Genomic DNA, 19,962 nt, shown 5'->3' on the forward strand with positions numbered 1-19,962 from the left:
CTTAAAACATTTTGCATTTTGACAAATTTTTGGAAGAAGTTACTATAAAAATGTTGAAGAATATTTTTAAAAGTTTGGCATAATCGCCTTGGTCATCCTACTATAATACTGTGACCACTAGAATAATGAAACTGTGCAAAGTTCCATGTATTAAAAGCTCTATTTTTTTTTTAAGATGATTGTTTCTAAATATCATCAATTGCTTTTTCATAATTCTGAAATTATTTATTTTTGTCATTTTGAGTTTGTTTTTGTTGATATATGGAGTTTTTTTTTCCATACAATTAGTCTAATGGATCTCGGTATTACTCAATTTTTTTTAAAGTGGTTTAAATTCATATCGTCTAAGTATTAGGTTCTCTTTGTTTTTTTTGGTTTTAAACTTTTTGCTAATAACAAACTGATTACACTTTAAAAAGCTTACAAACAGATTATGTTAAAGAATTTCTTGCTCTTGCATCATAACTAAATAATAACAGAATACATCATAGGTTAATCTGCCCTCACATACATTAGAAAAATGAAAGAAAACATATACATATTATTGAGATAGGTTTAGCTTTGCTATCTAGTGCCTCTCTACCCTTCAAGTTTTCGGCAGTCAATGGCGGTGGCAGTAAAGTTCAATGGTGCAAGGTGGTGGTCAATGGAGAAAAGGGAAGGAAAAAAAGTTTGCAGCAATTAAAGCTGCAAAAAAAAAAAAAGAATTGTAACAATGAAGGCTGTTCAGAAAAATAATTGCAGCAATGAAGGATGTCCAGAAAAATAACTTCAACAATGAAGGATGCTAAAAAAAAGATTGCAGAAACATAGTCTCCAAGATCAGGAGCTCTGATACCAAGTTGAAAGAAATAAATAAAATATATTTTTTGAGATAATTTACAAATGTGATTACAGTCTCAATTTATAAAATTACAACCTAATTAAGGAAACAACTATTAGGAAATGAAAGCAAGAAATAATATGTGATTACATCTGTACAAATCAAATCAAAATAAATCACTAACAAAATTATCCTAATAAATAGAGAATGAAATCTACACTTAATTAGAGAATAATTCTCCTGATTACGCAATACAGATGGAAACAAAAGAAATAAAAAATAGAAGTTACATGAAATGCTCACAAACAACTTGAATGCTATTTCCTACCTCACTAAGAAAGCATGTACAATTTCAAGTTCTAAGAATGGATGCTTAGAAGCATTTACATTTCACAACTCCCATTGCTTCAATCTCTCTATCAGATGTAGTTTTCCCTGGACTTGTTTAGGTAACTCATCCTCTCATAATCCAACTTCAAACCCTTGTACTTGTTTTCTCTTCATCATATCTTGACACATGGGTAGAACAGACTTTGGAAAGACTTATAATATCACACTCCACACAACACACTGTGACCATAAGTATTTCAAAAACAGCCACCTTACTCTCTCTTCTCAAGGCTTGATTCAAGACAAAAACAGTGGTCAAGAGTAAGATCTCTAAAGAGGGTCTCTTCTACTCCCTCCAGATATAGAAAAGGATACTGTAAAAAGCGATAGTATGAATGATTGATTAGTAAAACTTCTTGTCTTCCAATAAAATCATTAATTTAAAATCAAAACCTAACAAAAGACAAGTCAACACTTCATCGATACATTAGCATTGGATTTGAGATTGGATTTGAGATTAAACTTCTGCACTTCACAATTTTTAGTGTCCACATCCACTTTCTGAATATTCAAGTCACAACCATCGATCACTATTTCACAACTGAGTAAGTCCAAAAGCAGAAGGCATGTCACCAGAACCAAACTCACTTTATATCTATAAAAGAAAAGGCTGAATTTCAATGTTGAAATATTTGTTAATTATATGAGAAACACTACAATCATATTGCCAAAGTATCGTATAAAAGATGCTTTAAATTAGTAATTAAAATTAAGATATTTCTAATCCCAGGTATTTATATTATTTAGTTGAACTCATGCATTAAATGAACTAACTAGCAGTGTATGAATGAAATAATTTATAAAATATCTCAAGTTGTGTTTTATCTTACTGAGGGCTAAATGTGATTTTCTTTCTAATGGTAGGAATTGAACACAAGTAGCAGAAGGTTTTCAATAACTCACACTACTGAACCAATTGAGTATAAAGTTGTTTTTCTAATGGGCAGTAGTGTTACATTTATTTGCTTCTCTTTTTTCAAGATATTGAATCTTAGTACTCTTGAATACAAACAGAAAACTATGAGATCAGTCTCAGCAGGAAAAAGTTGAAAATATGAATTTGAGTCTCAAGATCAGAATATTAAGGAAACTAAAATTGGACCATTACAAGGTTGTGTGGCCTTACACATTAGACACTGTTTTAGAAATATTACTGAAATTTTCTCAGTTTAGGTTCATTATGCATAGCAGTTTGGTTGTCACCAAACAACTCATATTCTAAACAATATTCAAGCTATTTCTACTACTATTTTTTCTGTAAAAGTGAGTCTTGATTGAACACCATAAGACTTCTTTAATGGTTTTAATGTTTAAAAATCTTGATGGAATATCACAAGAGCTTTTTAATAAAGTAAAAAGTGGTTTAAAAATACTTTTAAATTCCAATTACAAGTTCCTTAGATCCCTTATGTCCACTGCAGTTTCCATTCATCTTTCCTCCACTAAAAACCCATAACTTCATTTTGAGGATCATTTAGTTCCAGTGATCTATTATTAAGTTTAAGTTCATTTTTTTGTCAGAAACTGTAGTAACATGAAATAAGAACACAGAATACTCTGTTCGGAATGGATGCCAAATGCCAAACCACCTTCACGATTTTCGTAGTATTCTAAAATTAGGAAAAACATTCGGTTGGAATTTAATTTCAACAGAAAAATTGAAATAAAAAATAAGAGTAAAATAAAAGTAATTGATTCATGAAAAACGTAGTTGAGTTCAAGTATATCATGTGCTGCTCTTGTTTGAAAAATGGCAATTATAGGGTTACCGTTTGCAACTAAGAAAATGGTAATCGAAAAGGTACAAAGATATTGTGGAGAATTCGAACCGGTTGAAGTGCCAGACAAATTCAAATATAATCATCGCACATACAGATCTTGGATGTGAGCAATCTTTTCCCAGTCTTCTCCATCTGGACTCTGACAACGCTCCTTCAGCAATGGACAACCAATGATTGAGAGAGAAGAGATGGATTTGGGGAGACCCTCCGCTGGTAAGCATTCAAGGCTGGGACAATCACGAATTATGAGAGAGGAGAGGTGGTAGAGACCCTTGTAGTGCATCTTTTTAAGATTTCGGCAATATTGGATTCGTAGAAAGGTGAGAGAGCGTGGCAGCAAAACTTCATCGGGAAAACACTCCACCTCCAAGTGTTCAATATTCAAGGTTTGAAGAGATGTGTTGGGATCCAAGTTGTCTCTCAAGGAGGCGATAAGTTTTAAACATGAAAGACACATTCTTTTTATATTTAATGGCAAACCTCCATCTGGGAACAACTCCACTTGTGGACAATATTCAATACATAGAGACATGAGATGATTATGAGCGTACTCCTGTGAAATTCTTCTTAGGTTTTGGCACTTTATCAGTGTAAGTTCATGGAGCTTTGGAAAGAAATCTAGCCGAAAGATTGAAAGAGAGTCCATACTGTTTCCGCTAATTCTGAGCTCATCACTAACAACTACTTTCGTACCTTTCAGTTTCGGACATTTAAACACAAGAAGCTGTCGAAGACGTGGAAAAGAAGTAGTTTTACACTCCCATTCTTCCCATTCCTTCATATTGAGGAACTGCAACATCTCCAAGGATGCAAACGAAGAGTTACTCCCATAAAATTCATCACCAACGCTCACTATTCCATCAAACCCTGTAATATGGAGGGTCTTCAGTGATGACAAAAGTCCAAGGGGAGGCAAACATAGGCAATATTTACAATCCTCCAACTTTAAGAACACCAGATTTGATAACGAATTATCGAATACCCAACTTGGGAATTCTGTACCACTGTAGTTCCAGATTGACAAATTCTCCAAGTGATTGGAAGGTTGTAGATTCTGAAGTACTTCCGTTTCTTTCCTTGGATCATCAGGGATGTGGTCCGACTTCCAATCTAATTCTAGCTTCACAAGGTGTTTATCTTTCACATTTGCTTCTAATGCGTCCAAAGGATTCAAAATATTCTGCACGTCATTGATTGATAGCCTTCCATGAAGATTGAGTCCTCCCAACCCACCCAGTTGTTTAGTACTAACCTCACTATTTCTATCGACGATAAACTTATCCAATTCTTGAAGATTCTTCAATTCTCCAAAATGCATTGGCATCTTTCTCACTTTTGTACCTTCAAATTCCAGGCAACGCAATCTGGTAAGTTTATGCAAATTTAAGGGAAACTCCTCCAACTTTGAACAAAATTTCAACTTCAGTATTAGTAAGTTATAGAGCAAACATATCGAGTCAGGTAGCTTTTGTATCTCTGTAGAGGAAAGATCTAACGAATGGAGATGTGAAAGATACCCTATAGAATCCGGGACCTCTCTAAGGAATGAACAATAACTAAAAGATAACATGCGTATAAACTTAATCTTGGAAAACAAATCATGTATCGAAATCTTGAAATTCCATTGAGAACTCCAACCTTGTTTGATAGGAAGAAATGAACGAAGTCCTTTAGCATCAGTCAAACTCCCAAAACCATCAAAACTTTTGACGTCACTGAATTCCAATGAAAAATGACGGGTTGTTTTCGGTATACATCGGCCTTTATCAAATTTCAACCTGAAACAGAAATCCGCACAAATATATTTTGCCAAATCATTCAGAAGGTCATGCATGACGAAAAATTCTACGAGGTTTGATTGTTGAAAGAAAGACCTTGACAGTAGATCATTGAAGTACTCTTCACCAACTTCTTCTGGATGTCTAATCTGTTGTGGACTTTGTAGAAAATTTTGGGCCATCCACATCAAAATTAACTCCGCCTTCACAAACCAATAACCTTTGGGGAATAAGGCACAATAAGCAAAACACCTTTTAAGATGAGAAGGAAGATAGCGATAGCTCAAAAATAACGCAGGAATAATTTCACTGTGTTCTTTTGGTAACTCCCATATGTTACTTTCCAATATGTTCTTCCAATCTGAAATAGATGACTTTGTGCGTAAAAGACATCCAATTGTTTTCAGAGCTAGAGGTAATCCCTTGCACTTCTCAACTATTCTTCTACCAACCTTCATTAACTCATCATTCAATTCAAGATCACCATCTTTTAATGCATGATTTTCAAAAACTTTCCAGCATTCATCCTCAGCTAATTGCTTTAGAAGATGCACTTCAGACCTCATGCTTGAAGCAACTTTCTCACCACGAGTTGTGACAAGAATTCTACTTCCTGGAGTCCCATAGCTAAGAGGAGTTCGCACAGCTTCCCATTCTGCTGGTCTTTCGTTCCAAACATCATCCAAAACAAGAAGAAATTTCTTTCCTGACAATTTTTCTTTCAGTTTTTTGTGAACCATTTCTAGGTTCCCACTGTCATTTGTTTTATCAGTGATTGCCTCAAGTATTGTTCTTGTCACGGTCAAAACATGAAAATGATCAGAAACACAAACCCATGCTTTGATATCAAATTTTGCATCTTTGATCTTTGGGTCATTGTACACATGCTGGGCGAGTGTGGTCTTACCCAACCCACCCATGCCCACAATGGAAAGTATTGATGGGTGGTTAGGATTCTCGATTTCAGATGTGAGCCAATTAATGATTATATTTTTGTCAGCATCTCTACCGTAAATAACACTTTCAACCACCAAAGAAGATGATGGCACTTTACTACCTGATCCATCACCAAAATAAGTACCCTCTTTCAAACCAAGATCACCCTTTTGGTTTGCAAGATATTCTAGTTTCTCCAGGACTTCTTTCATCTCTGATTCAATTTTCTTGTTAAATGAAGTGAAAGTAGAGTTGAAGAAATTTGATACCTTGTAAGTAAAGGTTTGAGGTTGGGATTGAGCTTGGACTTGGCATCTGGTGAGTTCATAGTCTATTTCACCCAACAGATCCTCTGCATCAAAGACAGCCTCTTTGACAGCAAGAAGCCATGCTTTGACGTGTGGATCTGTAAACTGCTTTAGTTCAGCATCATCAGCGAGAGCATTGATGGAGTGCAGCTTGATGTTCAAATTGGCGAGGAGCTTCTCATCAAGTTTTCTTCGACGAAAGAAGTCGAGAAATTGAGGAGAAGCGAGCCTGTCGAATGCAACCTGAAGAAAGGCCGAAAGAAGAGCACCACCAACAACTTCTGCTGCCATGGTAGGAATTGGAAAATGATTGGAAGAATGGTAATGAATAAGTTGAAATGGATACAATATGTATTGATAGGATGAGTAGTAAAGTATTTTAGAAAGGATGACTTGACTTTAAAGATGGTGGAACATACTTTTCTTTGAGTCTTTCTTAAAACCTTAATTCCACAATTATTCGTTGCATTCACAGGTTCAGCCAATCATAGAGTTATTGATGGTTGGGTTTAAACATTGGATATATATTTTATGTTTCATTAGTTTTATATTCAATGGTTTTGGTGAGTTGAATAAGGTCGATAGAACCAAAGTCAAGAAATAATTGTTTATTTTGTGATATGATATTTAATGAATAAAAGTCTGACAATAATGGTGTGTTCTACGTAGTTATTTTATTATTCTATCTGTAGCTTCAATTAGTGGAAAGAAGATACCCTTAAATAGCGATCACTTAAATAATTATTTAACAGTTTTTTTTATGTATTTCAAGTTAAATAGAAAAACATTCTTATCATTTGGAAATTCTTCCGTGATATGTCTCAGCTTCTTTGTGAAATACTGAGGCAATAAATATTAAGAGCAATTTGGTTATCACAAGCAAGGGTCTTCTTTCATTAATATCTACTGTGCTGAATTTCAAACAATCACCTCTGAACTGATATTCTCTGTTTTCTTAATTGCCAGATTTTTTAAATATTTATAATTTCACTTTTATATTGTTTACAAAATTCAAAAAAAAATGTTTAATTACTTTTGTAGCTTGTATCTTTACTTTTCATCTAATCTTTAATTAATTTATATAAATGTATTTATCATATTGACTTAAATATTTTAGTTCCAGAAGCGAGGTCATTTGTCTATTAATTAGGTAGCAATACAATTTTTTAAACAATGTAAACAGACTTTTAACAGAAATCAATGTTTAGTTGTAGATCAATCATAACAAAAGACTCATTCCTTCTAAGAGTTATTGGAAATTTGAGGATCCATGGTGGAAGAGAATAGCGCCACAAAGTATCATCTCACAGTTCAACAATGAGTTGAAATTGTGAATTGCATGAGTTGATTTCTCTAATCTAAGAGTCCAAGAGGTGACAGTTTGAATATACAAGATTTCTAGAAAGGTGTTGGCTCCCAAGAATACCTTTTTATCTCCTTCTATACAGGACCAAACATAACTTCACACTTTTGTTAGTTGCTGTTCTGAGTCTTTACACTTGTATGCACAATTTTTCTGTTGCAGGAGAATCTTCAGATTGTGGACTAAGGAGAGGTAATAAAACAGCAAAACATACTTAATTATCACTTTATTAGATTTCAAATAAAACAGGAGAGACATGATTTTTTTTCCAAAGAATCAGAATTGATTGAGAATGGATACTTAATGAGATGCAATCTATTCAATTTTGTTGAAGATTGAAGAGTGATTTCTTAAATACCTGTTTTACTGTCTCGACCGAAAGGTCAACTGAAAGTCTCGACCGACCGAAAGGTTGTACGGCCGAAAGGTCAACCAAAAGTCTCGACGCCGAAAGGTCAACTGAAAGTCTCGACCGACCGAACGGTTGTGCGACCGAAAGGTCAACCGAAAGTCTCGACCGACCGAAAGGTTGTGCGTAAAATTAAATTAGTGATTATAGCAAAGCCCATAAGATGGGCCCAAATATACAGGTGTGTGTTTTCAAAATGTTAGGTGCAAAAAGAAAAGACCTAAGTAACTCTTAAGCCCAATAAGAGAGTCTTATAAATAGAGGTTCAACTCAAAAGGTAAGGAGAATTTTCAATTGATCTGATAAGCAAAAAACTATATCTGACTTTGGCATCGGAGCGCCTTGCAGGTACACACACCCACCTGTGAGGAGAAGAAGCCGAGAGCCCAACCCGAGAAGAAGCCGAGATCACCTAGCTGAAGGAGAGGCCGAGAGCGCCTAGCTAAAGGGGAAGCCGAGAGCACTTAGCCGAAAGAGAAGCCGAGAGCCCAACCCGAGAAGAAGCCGAGATCACCTAGCCGAAGGAGAAGCCGAGAGCACTTAGCCGAAAGAGAAGCCGAGAGCATCTACCTTGAGGAGAAGTCTAGAGCACCCAATGTGAGAAGAGACCGAGAGAGTCCAGCCCAAAGTTCGGAAGATTTGTATAAGAGTTAATCTTGTCAACCTAATTTTAGTGTTCTTGGTCCTTGTTGTAAGAACATTTTGGCGCCCACCGTGAGGCCGAGAAGTAGCTGAAAAAGGTTGAAGACAAGATGAATCAAATGAGAAGAACAAGGTGGAGAGCAATCTGGGGAGCAGAGAGATAATCAAAATTCCATATCAATGGCTATGCTCATGCAGTTACAAAGAAAGTTCGAAACACTAAAGAGAAGCAATGAAGAAAAGTTAAGTATGTTAAGGGCGGAGAATGCGTACATAAAAAGGAAGTTGAATGAAGAGACGAATTTAAACACATCATTTGAAACTGTTCAACCAAGAACACATATCCACCAAAGGGTACATCATTTTGTGCCGAGTATTCCCAACAACTTTGAAGGGAGGGGCTCTGAGTTGGTTTACTCGGTTGCCACCGTTATCCATTGATTGTTTCAACACTTTAGTAAAAAAGTTTGGAGCTCATTTTGCTACAAGCCGACCACATCATCTGACATCAATTGCCTTAGTGAATATAAGGCAAGAAAAGGGAGAATCCCTAAGAACATTTATGGAGCGCTTTGGAAAGGTAGCACTAAGTATCCGCAATCTCAGTCCGAAAGTCACAATGCATCATATGATTACAGCACTGAAACCGAGACCATGTGCCGACAGTCTTTGCAAAAAACCGGCAACCAATCTTGACGAGTTAAGACAACGTGCATCAAAGTTTATGCAGGTGGAAGAGTTGAGATAATTTCGAGGGCAGATGGAAATGATAAGAAGATAAGTGAAAAGGAAGGAGGACATTCATTTAGAAAAGGAAGAGAATAATTTTGTAGCCGAAAGTTTCAACAGTATACACCGTTGAGTAGTAATGGCCGGCCGCTCACTACACTTGCTCGATTATCATCGCAAGTACCGGCCGAAAAAATGACATTGCAAGTATTGGCCGAACGCCCGCTTGCTCGATTCAACATCGCGAGTGCCGGCCGACCACCCACCAAACTTGCTCGCTGACATTGCCAGTATTGGTCGTCATTCAAGAAGAGTGTAGCTTTGAAAGATAGAATTGAAGAATTGATTCAAGTTGGGCAGTTGAAACGCTTTGATAGAGATGGAGGGATAAGGAGCAAACAAAGTACAAGGTAGTTAAACACTCATCATTGTATGTAAAACCTTTCGGTCAAGGATGATTTTTCATGTATAAAGAAAGTCTTATTCAAGATTGAAACACTTAATGAAGAAGTTATTCATATGAAGAGTCAAACTGTTAAATCCATCAATGCTTCGCATACTTCAAACCTCTCGGTCCTGGATGCTTTCACTTCAAGTGAAATCCCTCCCGAGAGTGTATCTCGTACTTCAAACCTCTCGGTCCAGGATGTTTTCACTCCAGGTGAAATCCCTCCCGAGAGTGTGTCTCGATCTTCAAGCCTCTCGGATCAGGATGTTTTCACTCCAGGTGAAATCCCTCCTGAGAGTGTATCTCGTTCTTCAGACATCTCGGTCCAGGATGTTTTCACTCCAGGTGAAATCCCTCCCGAGAGTGTGTCTCGATCTTCAAACCTCTCGGTCCTGGATGCTTTCACTCCAGGTGAAATCCCTCCCGAGTGTATCTCGTACTTCAAGCCTCTCGGTCCAAGATGTTTTCACTCCAGGTGAAATCCCTCCCGAGAGTGTGTCTCGATCTTCAAACCTCTCGGTCCTGGATGTTTTCACTCCAGGTGAAATCCCTTCCGAGTGTATCTCGTACTTCAAGCCTTTCGGTCGCAAGCATTGGCCGAACGATTGCCCGCTTGCTTGATTAACATCGCAAGTGTTGGTCGAACGATTGCCCGCTTGCTCGATTAACATCGCAAGTGCCGGCCGAACGCTCACCAAACTTGCTTGAGTAACATCGCAAGTGTTGGCCGAACGATTGCCCGCTTGCTCGATTAACATCGCAAGTGCCGGCCGAACGCTCACCAAACTTGCTTGAGTAACATCGCAAGTGTTGGCCGAACGATTGCCCGCTTGCTCGATTAACATCGCAAGTGCCGGCCGAACGCTCACCAAACTTGCTTGATTAACATCGCAAGTATTGGCCGAACAATTGCCCGCTTGCTCGATTAACATCGCAAGTGCCGGCCGAACGCTCACCAAACTTGCTTGATTAACATCGCAAGTATTGGCCGAACAACTGCCCGCTTGCTCGATTAACATCGCAAGTGCCGGCCGAACGCTCACCAAACTTGCTTGATTAACATCAAAAGTGTTGGCTGAACGATTGCCCGCTTGCTCGATTAACATCGCAAGTGCCGGCCGAACGCTCACCAAACTTGCTTGAGTAACATCGCAAGTGTTGGCCGAACGATTGCCCGCTTGCTCGATTAACATCGCAAGTGCCGGCCGAACGCTCACCAAACTTGCTTGATTAACATCGCAAGTATTGGCCGAACAATTGCCCGCTTGCTCGATTAACATCGCAAGTGCCGGCCGAACGCTCACCAAACTTGCTTGATTAACATCGCAAGTATTGGCCGAACAACTGCCCGCTTGCTCGATTAACATCGCAAGTGCCGGCCGAACGCTCACCAAACTTGCTTGATTAACATCAAAAGTATTGGCCGAACAACTGCCCGCTTGCTCGATTAACATCGCAAGTGCCGACCGAACGCTCACCAAGCTTGCTTGATTAACTTCGCAAGTATTGGCCGAACGATTGCCTGCTTGCTCGATTCACATCGCAAGTGCCGGCCGAACGCTCACCAAACTTGCTTGATTAACATCGCAAGTATTGGCCGAACAACTGCCCGCTTGCTCGATTAACATCGCAAGTGCCGGCCGAACGCTCACCAAACTTGCTTGATTAACTTCGCAAGTATTGTCCGAACGACCGCCCGCTTCCTTGAATATCTTCGCAAGTATTGGCCGAACGATTGCTCGATTAACATCGCAAGTGCCGGCCGAACGCTCACCAAACTTGCTTGACTAACATCGCAAGTATTGGCCGAACAACTGCCCGCTTGCTTGATTATCTTCGCAAGTATTGGCCACCTATCCTTAGTTGTTCGATTAAAGATCACAATTAAATGGCCGATCGCCCGTTCTTGTTCGATTAAACAGAATACATTTATCGTATGAAATTAAGATAGTAAGTAGCTGGTACCGATCAAGTAAAATAGACACGAAGTACACCCAATATTATCATATAATTTGATGCCGTATATCCAAAATTCCTATCACGGCAGAGACAAAACGTTATAAAAAGTCCGAAAGTTTTTACTCAGAGCTATTACAAAAAACAAAAAACATCCTAATCAGATTATTATTCGGCCTTGTCATTCATTTTTCATCCTTCATTTTCCCTCTCATCTCCTGGAGATCCATCATAAGGAATATCACTAACCGGAATTAATTCGCCCTTATAGAAGTCTTTGCCGACATCAAAGTTACCGGCATCTAACGGGATCTTGTAAAAGTATTCGGCTTGTTGCAGAGCTTTCTCAAAACCCAACTGGTGTTGTTGGATAACAAAACTCTCAGCTTCACCAACTCTCAACTTTAACTTGTTCACTTCTGCTTCCAATTGAGAAATGCCTTCAGCATCGATTTTCTTCGCAGCAGAGAGGTTTTATCAAAAAACCGAAAGGTTCCAATACAAAACCGAAAGGTCTTATCAAAAAACCGAAAGGTTCCAATACAAAACCGAGAGGTCTCATTTTTTGCATAGCAGAAAACAAAAACCGAGAGGTTTTATCAAAAAACCGAAAGGTTCCAATACAAAACCGAAAGGTCTTATCAAAAAACCGAAAGATTCTAAAACAAAAACCGAGAGGTCTCATTTTTTGCATGACATAAAACAAACACCGAGAGGTTTTATCGAAAAAACCGAAAGGTTCTAATGCAAAACCAAGAGGTCTCAAGACAAAACCGAGAAGTCTAAATAAACATTGGCGTATCAGTATCAAGTCCAAAAGTTCAAGCCTATAAAAATAGTCAAAATTGGTCTCTAACTCCAAAATTAGAAAGTTCATAGACAATTATTTTCGGTTCAAACTCAAAAATTGAAAGTGGACAATCACATCTTCACTTTATCTTTCATGCACATTTGTGATAAATAAAGATTATTCACTAGCAAATAATTGGGATACGTGCAAAATAACTATCAAGTGGCTGGGACAAAACATGTTACATCATCAGTGCCACCCTGGAACTTTACTTGGGAGTTCTTACAAACCAACTGAAACACGCTATTCGGCGCCGGCACGCCTCACATCATCAGTGCCACCATCTTCATCTTCATCTTCATCATAAGGAATTTCACTGATGGGCATCAGTTCGTCATTATAAAAATCTTTGCCCATGTCGAAATTTCCAGCATCCGATGGACTCTTGTAAAAATACTCGGCTTGCTGGAGAGGTTTTGCTAAACCCAACTTGTGTTGCTGAACAACATAACCCTCAGCTCGAGTAACCCTTGAATTCAAGTGGTTTTTCACAGATTCTAAACGAAGATTATTATCAGCTTCAGCGAAGTTTCCTTTCAAACGTTGAATCTCATTGTCAAGGGATAACTTATGAGTCGTTAACTCAGTAACCTCATCCTTCAAAGACTCTTTCTCGGCTTCATCACAATCATTAGCCTTAGACAAACTCTTCAACTTGGGAAGTTAAGGATATGATCTTCTCATTTGATTCAGTTGCTTCCTTTTTCAATTTTTCAAGTTCAAAAGAAGAAACATCCTTAGTCTCTTCTCTTATTGCTTTGCCAATTAGTAAACTCCGACTAGTAGCCTACGAGAACATGTCACGGGAAGAAGCATTGGGACTAGTATGCACAAAATCCGAAAGTTATAGGTCGAAAAGTTGGCCGAAAGGAAATCCGAAAGGTAAACGGCCGAAAGGTAAACACATCTTCAAACAAAGCAAAAATTATGTTATTCAAGACTCTTGCTGGATTCAACCAACTCTTTATTCAGCTTCAAGATCTATAGCTTCTTCACTTGAACTCCTCACTACTAACTTGCTCGATGACATTGCAAGTATTGTCCGAACGCCCGCTCGCTCGATTATCATCGCGAGTGCCGGCCGATCACTCACCAAATTTGCTCGATTCATCTCAATTACTTTCCTGATAGCCTCGTTACTCATGTCCACAAATTCTGTAAATTCATCAGAAATCGAAACAGAGCCTGCAGAAGACATTATACCTTTTGAGAGTATTCGGTTCAATCTTTCTGAATCAATAAAAACAAAAAACCCTTCCAACCGAAGCGTTACGATATCACAATTATAACTCGTCATGTTAATCGACATAATCAAGAAAAGTACACGAAACAAGGCAATACTTTGATACGGAAGGTATTAACTACAAAATTTGTCCTTTTCATTAGGCATAACGTCTTTTTCAAATCCTCATGCCTGGGGGGCTAGTGTACTGTCTCGACCGAAAGGTCAACTGAAAGTCTCGACCGACCGAAAGGTTGTACGGCCGAAAGGTCAACCGAAAGTCTCGACGCCGAAAGGTCAACTGAAAGTCTCGACCGACCAAACGGTTGTGCGACCGAAAGGTCAACCGAAAGTCTCGACCGACCGAAAGGTTGTGCGTAAAATTAAATTAGTGATTATAGCAAAGCCCATAAGATGGGCCCAAATATACAGGTGTGTGTTTTCAAAATGTTAGGTGCAAAAAGAAAAGACCTAAGTAACTCTTAAGCCCAATAAGAGAGTCTTATAAATAGAGGTTCAACTCAAAAGGTAAGGAGAATTTTCAATTGATCTGATAAGCAAAAAACTATATCTGACTTTGGCATCGGAGCGCCTTGCAGGTACACACACCCACCTGTGAGGAGAAGAAGTCGAGAGCCCAACCCGAGAAGAAGCCGAGATCACCTAGCTGAAGGAGAGGCCGAGAGCGCCTAGCTAAAGGGGAAGTCGAGAGCACTTAGCCGAAAGAGAAGCCGAGAGCCCAACCCGAGAAGAAGCCGAGATCACCTAGCCGAAGGAGAAGCCGAGAGCACTTAGCCGAAAGAGAAGCCGAGAGCATCTACCTTGAGGAGAAGTCTAGAGCACCCAATGTGAGAAGAGACCTAAACCCTAAACCCTAAACCCTAAACCACACGCAGCATTCGTTCCCATTTTAATCTTAAATTTCATCTAGGTTTTGTTTCTGCTAGGTTTCATCTTGCATAATATTTAGTCTATTTTTGTCTTTCTATGTTCATCACTTTTTTTCAATTTTCCTACCTTGATTGTTAGTTTCCAAAACTGATAGTAGCATAATTAATTGAAACAGTGGCGTGCATTGCAGAAAAGTGCGTTCTGTTTTGTTCCTTGAAAAGCAAATTTAGAAGCAAATAGACCCAGAAAGAGGTTCAGAAAAAAAAGTTTAGTTAGAAAAATGGAGTTTAGAAGTCTCTAATTGTTCATTTCAATTTTTTAGTATAGTTCGCTGAACTAATCAGTAATAGTTCAGTGTTGACGAGGATAAATTTGTTTTGTTTTATGCTGGCACAGGTAAAATATATTGTAAAATTTCTAAAGCTTCTTCCATTAACAAATACATGTGTCTTTTCTTAGAAGAATTTCAAGTTAAAGTTGTAATGTCAGAAGTAAAAGGTATTTGCAATGCTCACTGCTTCAATTTTTTTTTTATCAGCAAAGAATTAAAATTAAATTTAAACGGGACATTTCAGGGATGTCCCAACCCTTATACAAACCTCCTCCATCACATATAGATAAAACACATGTGGAACAGAGTTATAGATAAACCTGAGAAACTTTGGCATAGAAACAGGGAAAACCGAAAGCTATTAACCAAAAAAGATAAGTGCAACCATGCAGCAAAAGCAGGAGGAAACTTCCCAGCACAGTGCTCCCTTCTGTATCTCAAGGACCATGAACCAGCGCTCACTATGACACGTGGCACTTCCTATCTTTCAACTTTAGCATGCCAGCACCTGTTTGTAACTCCTGTATCCTTTCAAGTGTCCTTGGGTTGCCTATCTTACGTACTTGGCCTCAACATTTGACCCAGTTAATTCACCGAACACCGCCTACAAACTTGAGAACAAAAACCTGCACCATGCAACGCCCGTTGGTTCAGACACATTGACGCTCACCCCCCGTTTCGGCCTACTCCTTAGCATCTCTGCTTACTCCACTCCAGCTAATAGCAGTAACCAGAAAATGCCGGAGCTCCTCTCCAACAGACCTGATAAACCTTAAGGACTTGATAACGGAGGTCAGACATCCAACTTTTGTTCCAGCCTCCATACCAGCTAAACCTTCTAGGTTTATAAACTTCACGCATCCTGCAAGAACACCCTACAACAGTACTTACCACGAGCTCAGCAATCTGGGTGTTGCTTGCCCAGAGCACTCCACGCTAACAGATTGTATGCACTTCTTTGCTAAGACCTAAACCTGCTGTCACCGGAGAACCATAAGGCACTGGTTCGGGTTCAAAATCCAGTCAGATAGCCCATATGAAAAATCAGTTGTGTTGTGTTTTATCCACAACCAGGATTGTACTTGAGCATTTTGGAATACTTCGTCCGCATCTGGTACCCCATCCTTAAAAACTATCAGGTTCCTCTGCTCCCAAATGCACCTGATAATTATCACCCACAAACCTATCCACACTTGATTTTGCTTGCTAGAGAGGTGGATTAAGTGAAAGTTCAGCATATGGTTCCTAATATCCTTGTTATGGGCCCCCAAAACACCAATCCAGCGATAGCATCGAGACCAGACTTGTTGTGCAAGGGTGCAGTCAAGGAACAGGTGTTGGGATGATTCTACGGCCAGATTACACACAGGGCATAAGGAAGAGATCATGTGCACTCCTCTTCTAGAAAGGTTAACTCTGGTAGGAATTCTGTCATGAAGGACTCTCCATGCAGTTATAAGTGCTTTTGGTGAGGCTTTTGCTTGCCATAAGGTACTGAACACTCCTTCGTTTTCCCCCGTAGCTTGGTGATTGGCCAGAACAGAGTAGGCTGATCTCACTGAAAAAATTCCAGTTGGATCCTTCCTCCATACAAGGTGATCGTGAGAGTCCTTACATATAACTCCCGTATACAAGCTTGAGAGCATATTTTCCTCCATGCTTGACTCCCAATCATACCTATCCCTTCTCCAATTAAGCTGCCACTGCCACCTATCATTCTCCCATCCTCCTACCTCCCCCACCGTCTTACCCTGATCAAGCGACAAAGAATAGAGTCTAGGATACAGGGCTTTTAGGCAAAAATTTTGTAACCACGTGTCCTCCCAAAAACGGACTAGGCCTCCATCGCCTATTCTCCACACAATGGCGTTGTGGAACCAATCTTCCTCTTCCCCGTCACCACATACCTTAGCTAGGTCCTTCCACCACCATGATTGGTATCTCTTCCTTGTCTCTCCTCTAATTGTTTCTGTACCATATTTAGAAACAATAATATCCTTCCATTTTCCTCCCTCATTATTCATGATCCTCCATTTCCATTTTGCCAAAAGAGCCGCATTAAAGAACCTAGTCTCTTTAATGCCCAACCCTCCTTCCTCCTTGTGCCTACAAATATTTTTCCAACTTACCCAAGAGATTGATTTATTTTCACTACCCCATGCCCAAAGGAACTTCCTTTGCAACCTGCAGATGCTGTCATGTACAGCTGCAGGGGCTTTAAAAATAGAGAAGTAAAACAGAGGTATGGCAGTGAACACCGACTGGAGCAGACAAATTCGGCCCGCCATAGATAAGAATTTTCCTTTCCAAGTACTAAGTCTGGACTCAATTTTCTTTATTACCGGCTCCCAAAACTGTTTCTTCCTCGGGTTTCCCCCCACTTCGACTCCCAGATATTTAAGAGGGAGCCGCATGGTGTTACAGTTTAGGGTCTTCGCATAGGTATCCAGGGTATAGCTGTCAACACTAATGCCTACCAACTTCGATTTGTGGAAATTAACTTTCAATCCAGACAGGATTTCATAGCACCGGAGGATGGCTTTGATAGAGAAAATATTTGAGAAGGAATCTTCACACATAAAAAGTGTATCATCTGCAAACTGAAGTAAGCAACACTCAATACTGCTTCTTCCCACCTTTACTCCCCTGAGAACATTCATACGTAGCGCTTGTCTTACCAACCCTGCTAAACCTTCGGCTACCACTAGGAACAAGAAGGGAGCTAGGGGGTCCCCCTGCCTCAACCCCCTAGAAGGTTGGAATTCCTCCGTAGGGCTCCCATTGATCAAGACAGAAACAGTCGACGACACCAAACACCCTTTAACCCACAAGATCCATTTATCATGAAAACCCAATCTACAAAGCATATCAAACAAGAAAGACCACCTCACAGAGTCGTACGCCTTTTCAAAGTCTACCTTAAAACAGACCCCGCTCCTCCTATTTAACTTTAACTCTTCTAAAATTTCGTTAGCCATAACAACACTACCCGTTAACCCTCTTCCACTAAGGAAGGCGGACTGACAATCGTCAATGATCATCGACATAACTTTCCTCATGCGTCGGGACAAGATCTTTGTGATTATCTTATAAATAACTCCTACAAGAGATATCGGACGAAATTGATCTAGCGAGGAAGGGTCTCTAACCTTGGGGACAAGAGCAATGAAGGAGGCATTGCAACCTTTCGGAAAAGTTCCCGTAGCATGAAAAAAGTGCACCGCTGCCATAACATCAGGCTTGATCACATCCCAAGATGACTTAACAAAGTTGAAGTTAAAGCCATCCGGGCCCGGGCTCTTAGACCCTCCACACTGCCACACAGCATCCTTCACTTCATCCTCGGAAAAAGTACTTGTCATGTTCCTGCTCACCTCAGGAGATAGAGATTTAAAGTCCACTATACCCAGATTAATGCCATAGTCCTGTGTAGCCGTGAAGCGCTTTTCAAACAAAGACTTAGCTTCCCTACGAACAACATCCGGTTCTTCACACCACAAACCGTCAATCTCAACCCCTTTGACCTCATTCTTAAGTCTTCTCCATCTAATTGCATTGTGGAAGAATTTTGAGTTAATGTCCCCATGCTTAATCCAGTTCCCCCTCGCCTTTTGTCTGTATAATGAGTCTAACTTTTTCTCAATCAACCCCAATTGGCTGAATAATTCCATTCTTCTCAACTTACCATTTTCCACCAGAACATCATTGTCATCTTTGACATCAAGATCCTCTATTTCTGCCACAATATTTTTCTTTTTAAGTTCCATACAGCCGAATTCTTCTTTATTCCACACTCTTATATCAGCCTTCAGGAGCTTCAATTTATCCTTAAGAGAGGACATACTATTGCCATGAACAGAATATGATCCCCATTTTTCCTTTACCAGAGCCTTAAACCCCGGTTCTTCAAGCCATACATCTAAAGACCTAAACGGTTTAGGCCCCCAGTCTTTAACACACGACTTCAACACCAGGGCACAGTGGTCAGACACCATTCTTGGTTGTACATGTTGCTTAGATGCAGGCCATTGGTTGAGCCACTCCTCAGAGACCAAGATTCTATCAAGTCTACTCTTAGCCGTGCCATTGGATTTGAACCAAGTGTACTTTTTACCAACAAAGGGTAGGTCCACCAACCCATTACTTTCAATAAAGCAATTAAAACCGTCAATCTCCTTCTTTTGGCTTAAGCTACCTCTGATCCCTTTCCTTTCATCTTCACTCCTAACAGCGTTGAAATCACCACAGACACACCACGCCAAGTTCACATATGTTTGCTTAAGAGCCGTCAAAGTTTCCCACAAAACACCCTTATCCTTTAGGTTACACGCTGCATAGACATTTACCACTACGCACTGACGTTGAGCTTTCAGATGTTGGCCCACAATTGCAATGTAACCTTTTCCAATCACATGGCTGCCATACTCGAACACTTCTTTGCGCCACATAGTTATCATACTCCCTGCCCCATTAACCCCTTCGTAGTGGACCCAACCGATACTACTTTCACCCCATAAAGAGAAACACTTAGAATCTGAAAAAGATGTGGATTTAGCCTCCTGCAGGCATAAGAACTCAGCACCCTCCTTTCCCACAATGTGTCTCAAGTACCGTGCTTTCGTCCCCCCTCCCAACCCTCTTATATTGAGATTTACTATAATCATGGACCCACTTTTTTCTTCCCCCCCTTAGACTTATTGTTAACTTCATTGTCTCTTACCTCCAAACGGCCCAATTCTCCTACCACTCCCTCCGCATCCCCTGAGCATTGTAACCCCAAGTTTTGGCCTAACTCCCAAACTCTAACGGATTCAGCAGCTTGCTCTTTTGACTTAATCCGACTATTACACAGATTAATATCATTAATCGATTCAGCAAAGGAGCAGCGACTTAACCTGGATGAGGAGGTTACACCATGGAGGGATCCGATACCGCCGTTGGTTCTCCATTTTGGCTGGGCGATTTTGCTCTCCATCAATCTACGAAATTCCGGCGAGGTTTTGCTTGCCCCTTCTGTGTGGGTTGACGCCTTTTTCCCATTAGTTGTCCCCATTCCGCACCCCTCTCGTCGGCGATTTGTGCTTACACTGGGCTGGGGATCTGAA

At 39.8% G+C, this 19,962-nt stretch overlaps 1 protein-coding gene and 1 long non-coding RNA gene across 5 annotated transcripts in view; both read right to left on the bottom strand.

Annotated features, from left to right (window-relative positions):
• The window catches only part of LOC137836683 (uncharacterized), a 68,464-nt gene that overhangs the window by 44,516 nt on the left and 3,986 nt on the right, over positions 1-19,962 (bottom strand). The window lies entirely within an intron of this gene.
• Positions 953-6,486, bottom strand: LOC137836682 (putative disease resistance RPP13-like protein 1). Of its 4 annotated transcripts, none has more exons than XM_068645371.1 (2): positions 4,633-6,486; positions 953-4,335 (listed from the first exon to the last, which is right to left on the bottom strand). In XM_068645371.1, the coding sequence occupies exons 1-2, from the start codon at positions 6,305-6,307 to the stop codon at positions 3,074-3,076; spliced, it is 2,937 nt and encodes a 978-aa protein (XP_068501472.1). In that variant the 5' UTR covers positions 6,308-6,486; the 3' UTR covers positions 953-3,073. The 4 variants fall into 4 exon arrangements, 3 of the variants coding, with proteins under 3 accessions (XP_068501472.1, XP_068501470.1, XP_068501471.1); XR_011085331.1 differs by having other exon boundaries at positions 955-1,527; positions 1,640-6,484; XM_068645369.1 differs by having other exon boundaries at positions 957-1,808; positions 3,043-6,484.

Source organism: Phaseolus vulgaris, chromosome 4 (assembly GCF_000499845.2).
Source record: "Phaseolus vulgaris cultivar G19833 chromosome 4, P. vulgaris v2.0, whole genome shotgun sequence".
NCBI classification, from domain to species: Eukaryota; Viridiplantae; Streptophyta; class Magnoliopsida; order Fabales; family Fabaceae; genus Phaseolus; species Phaseolus vulgaris.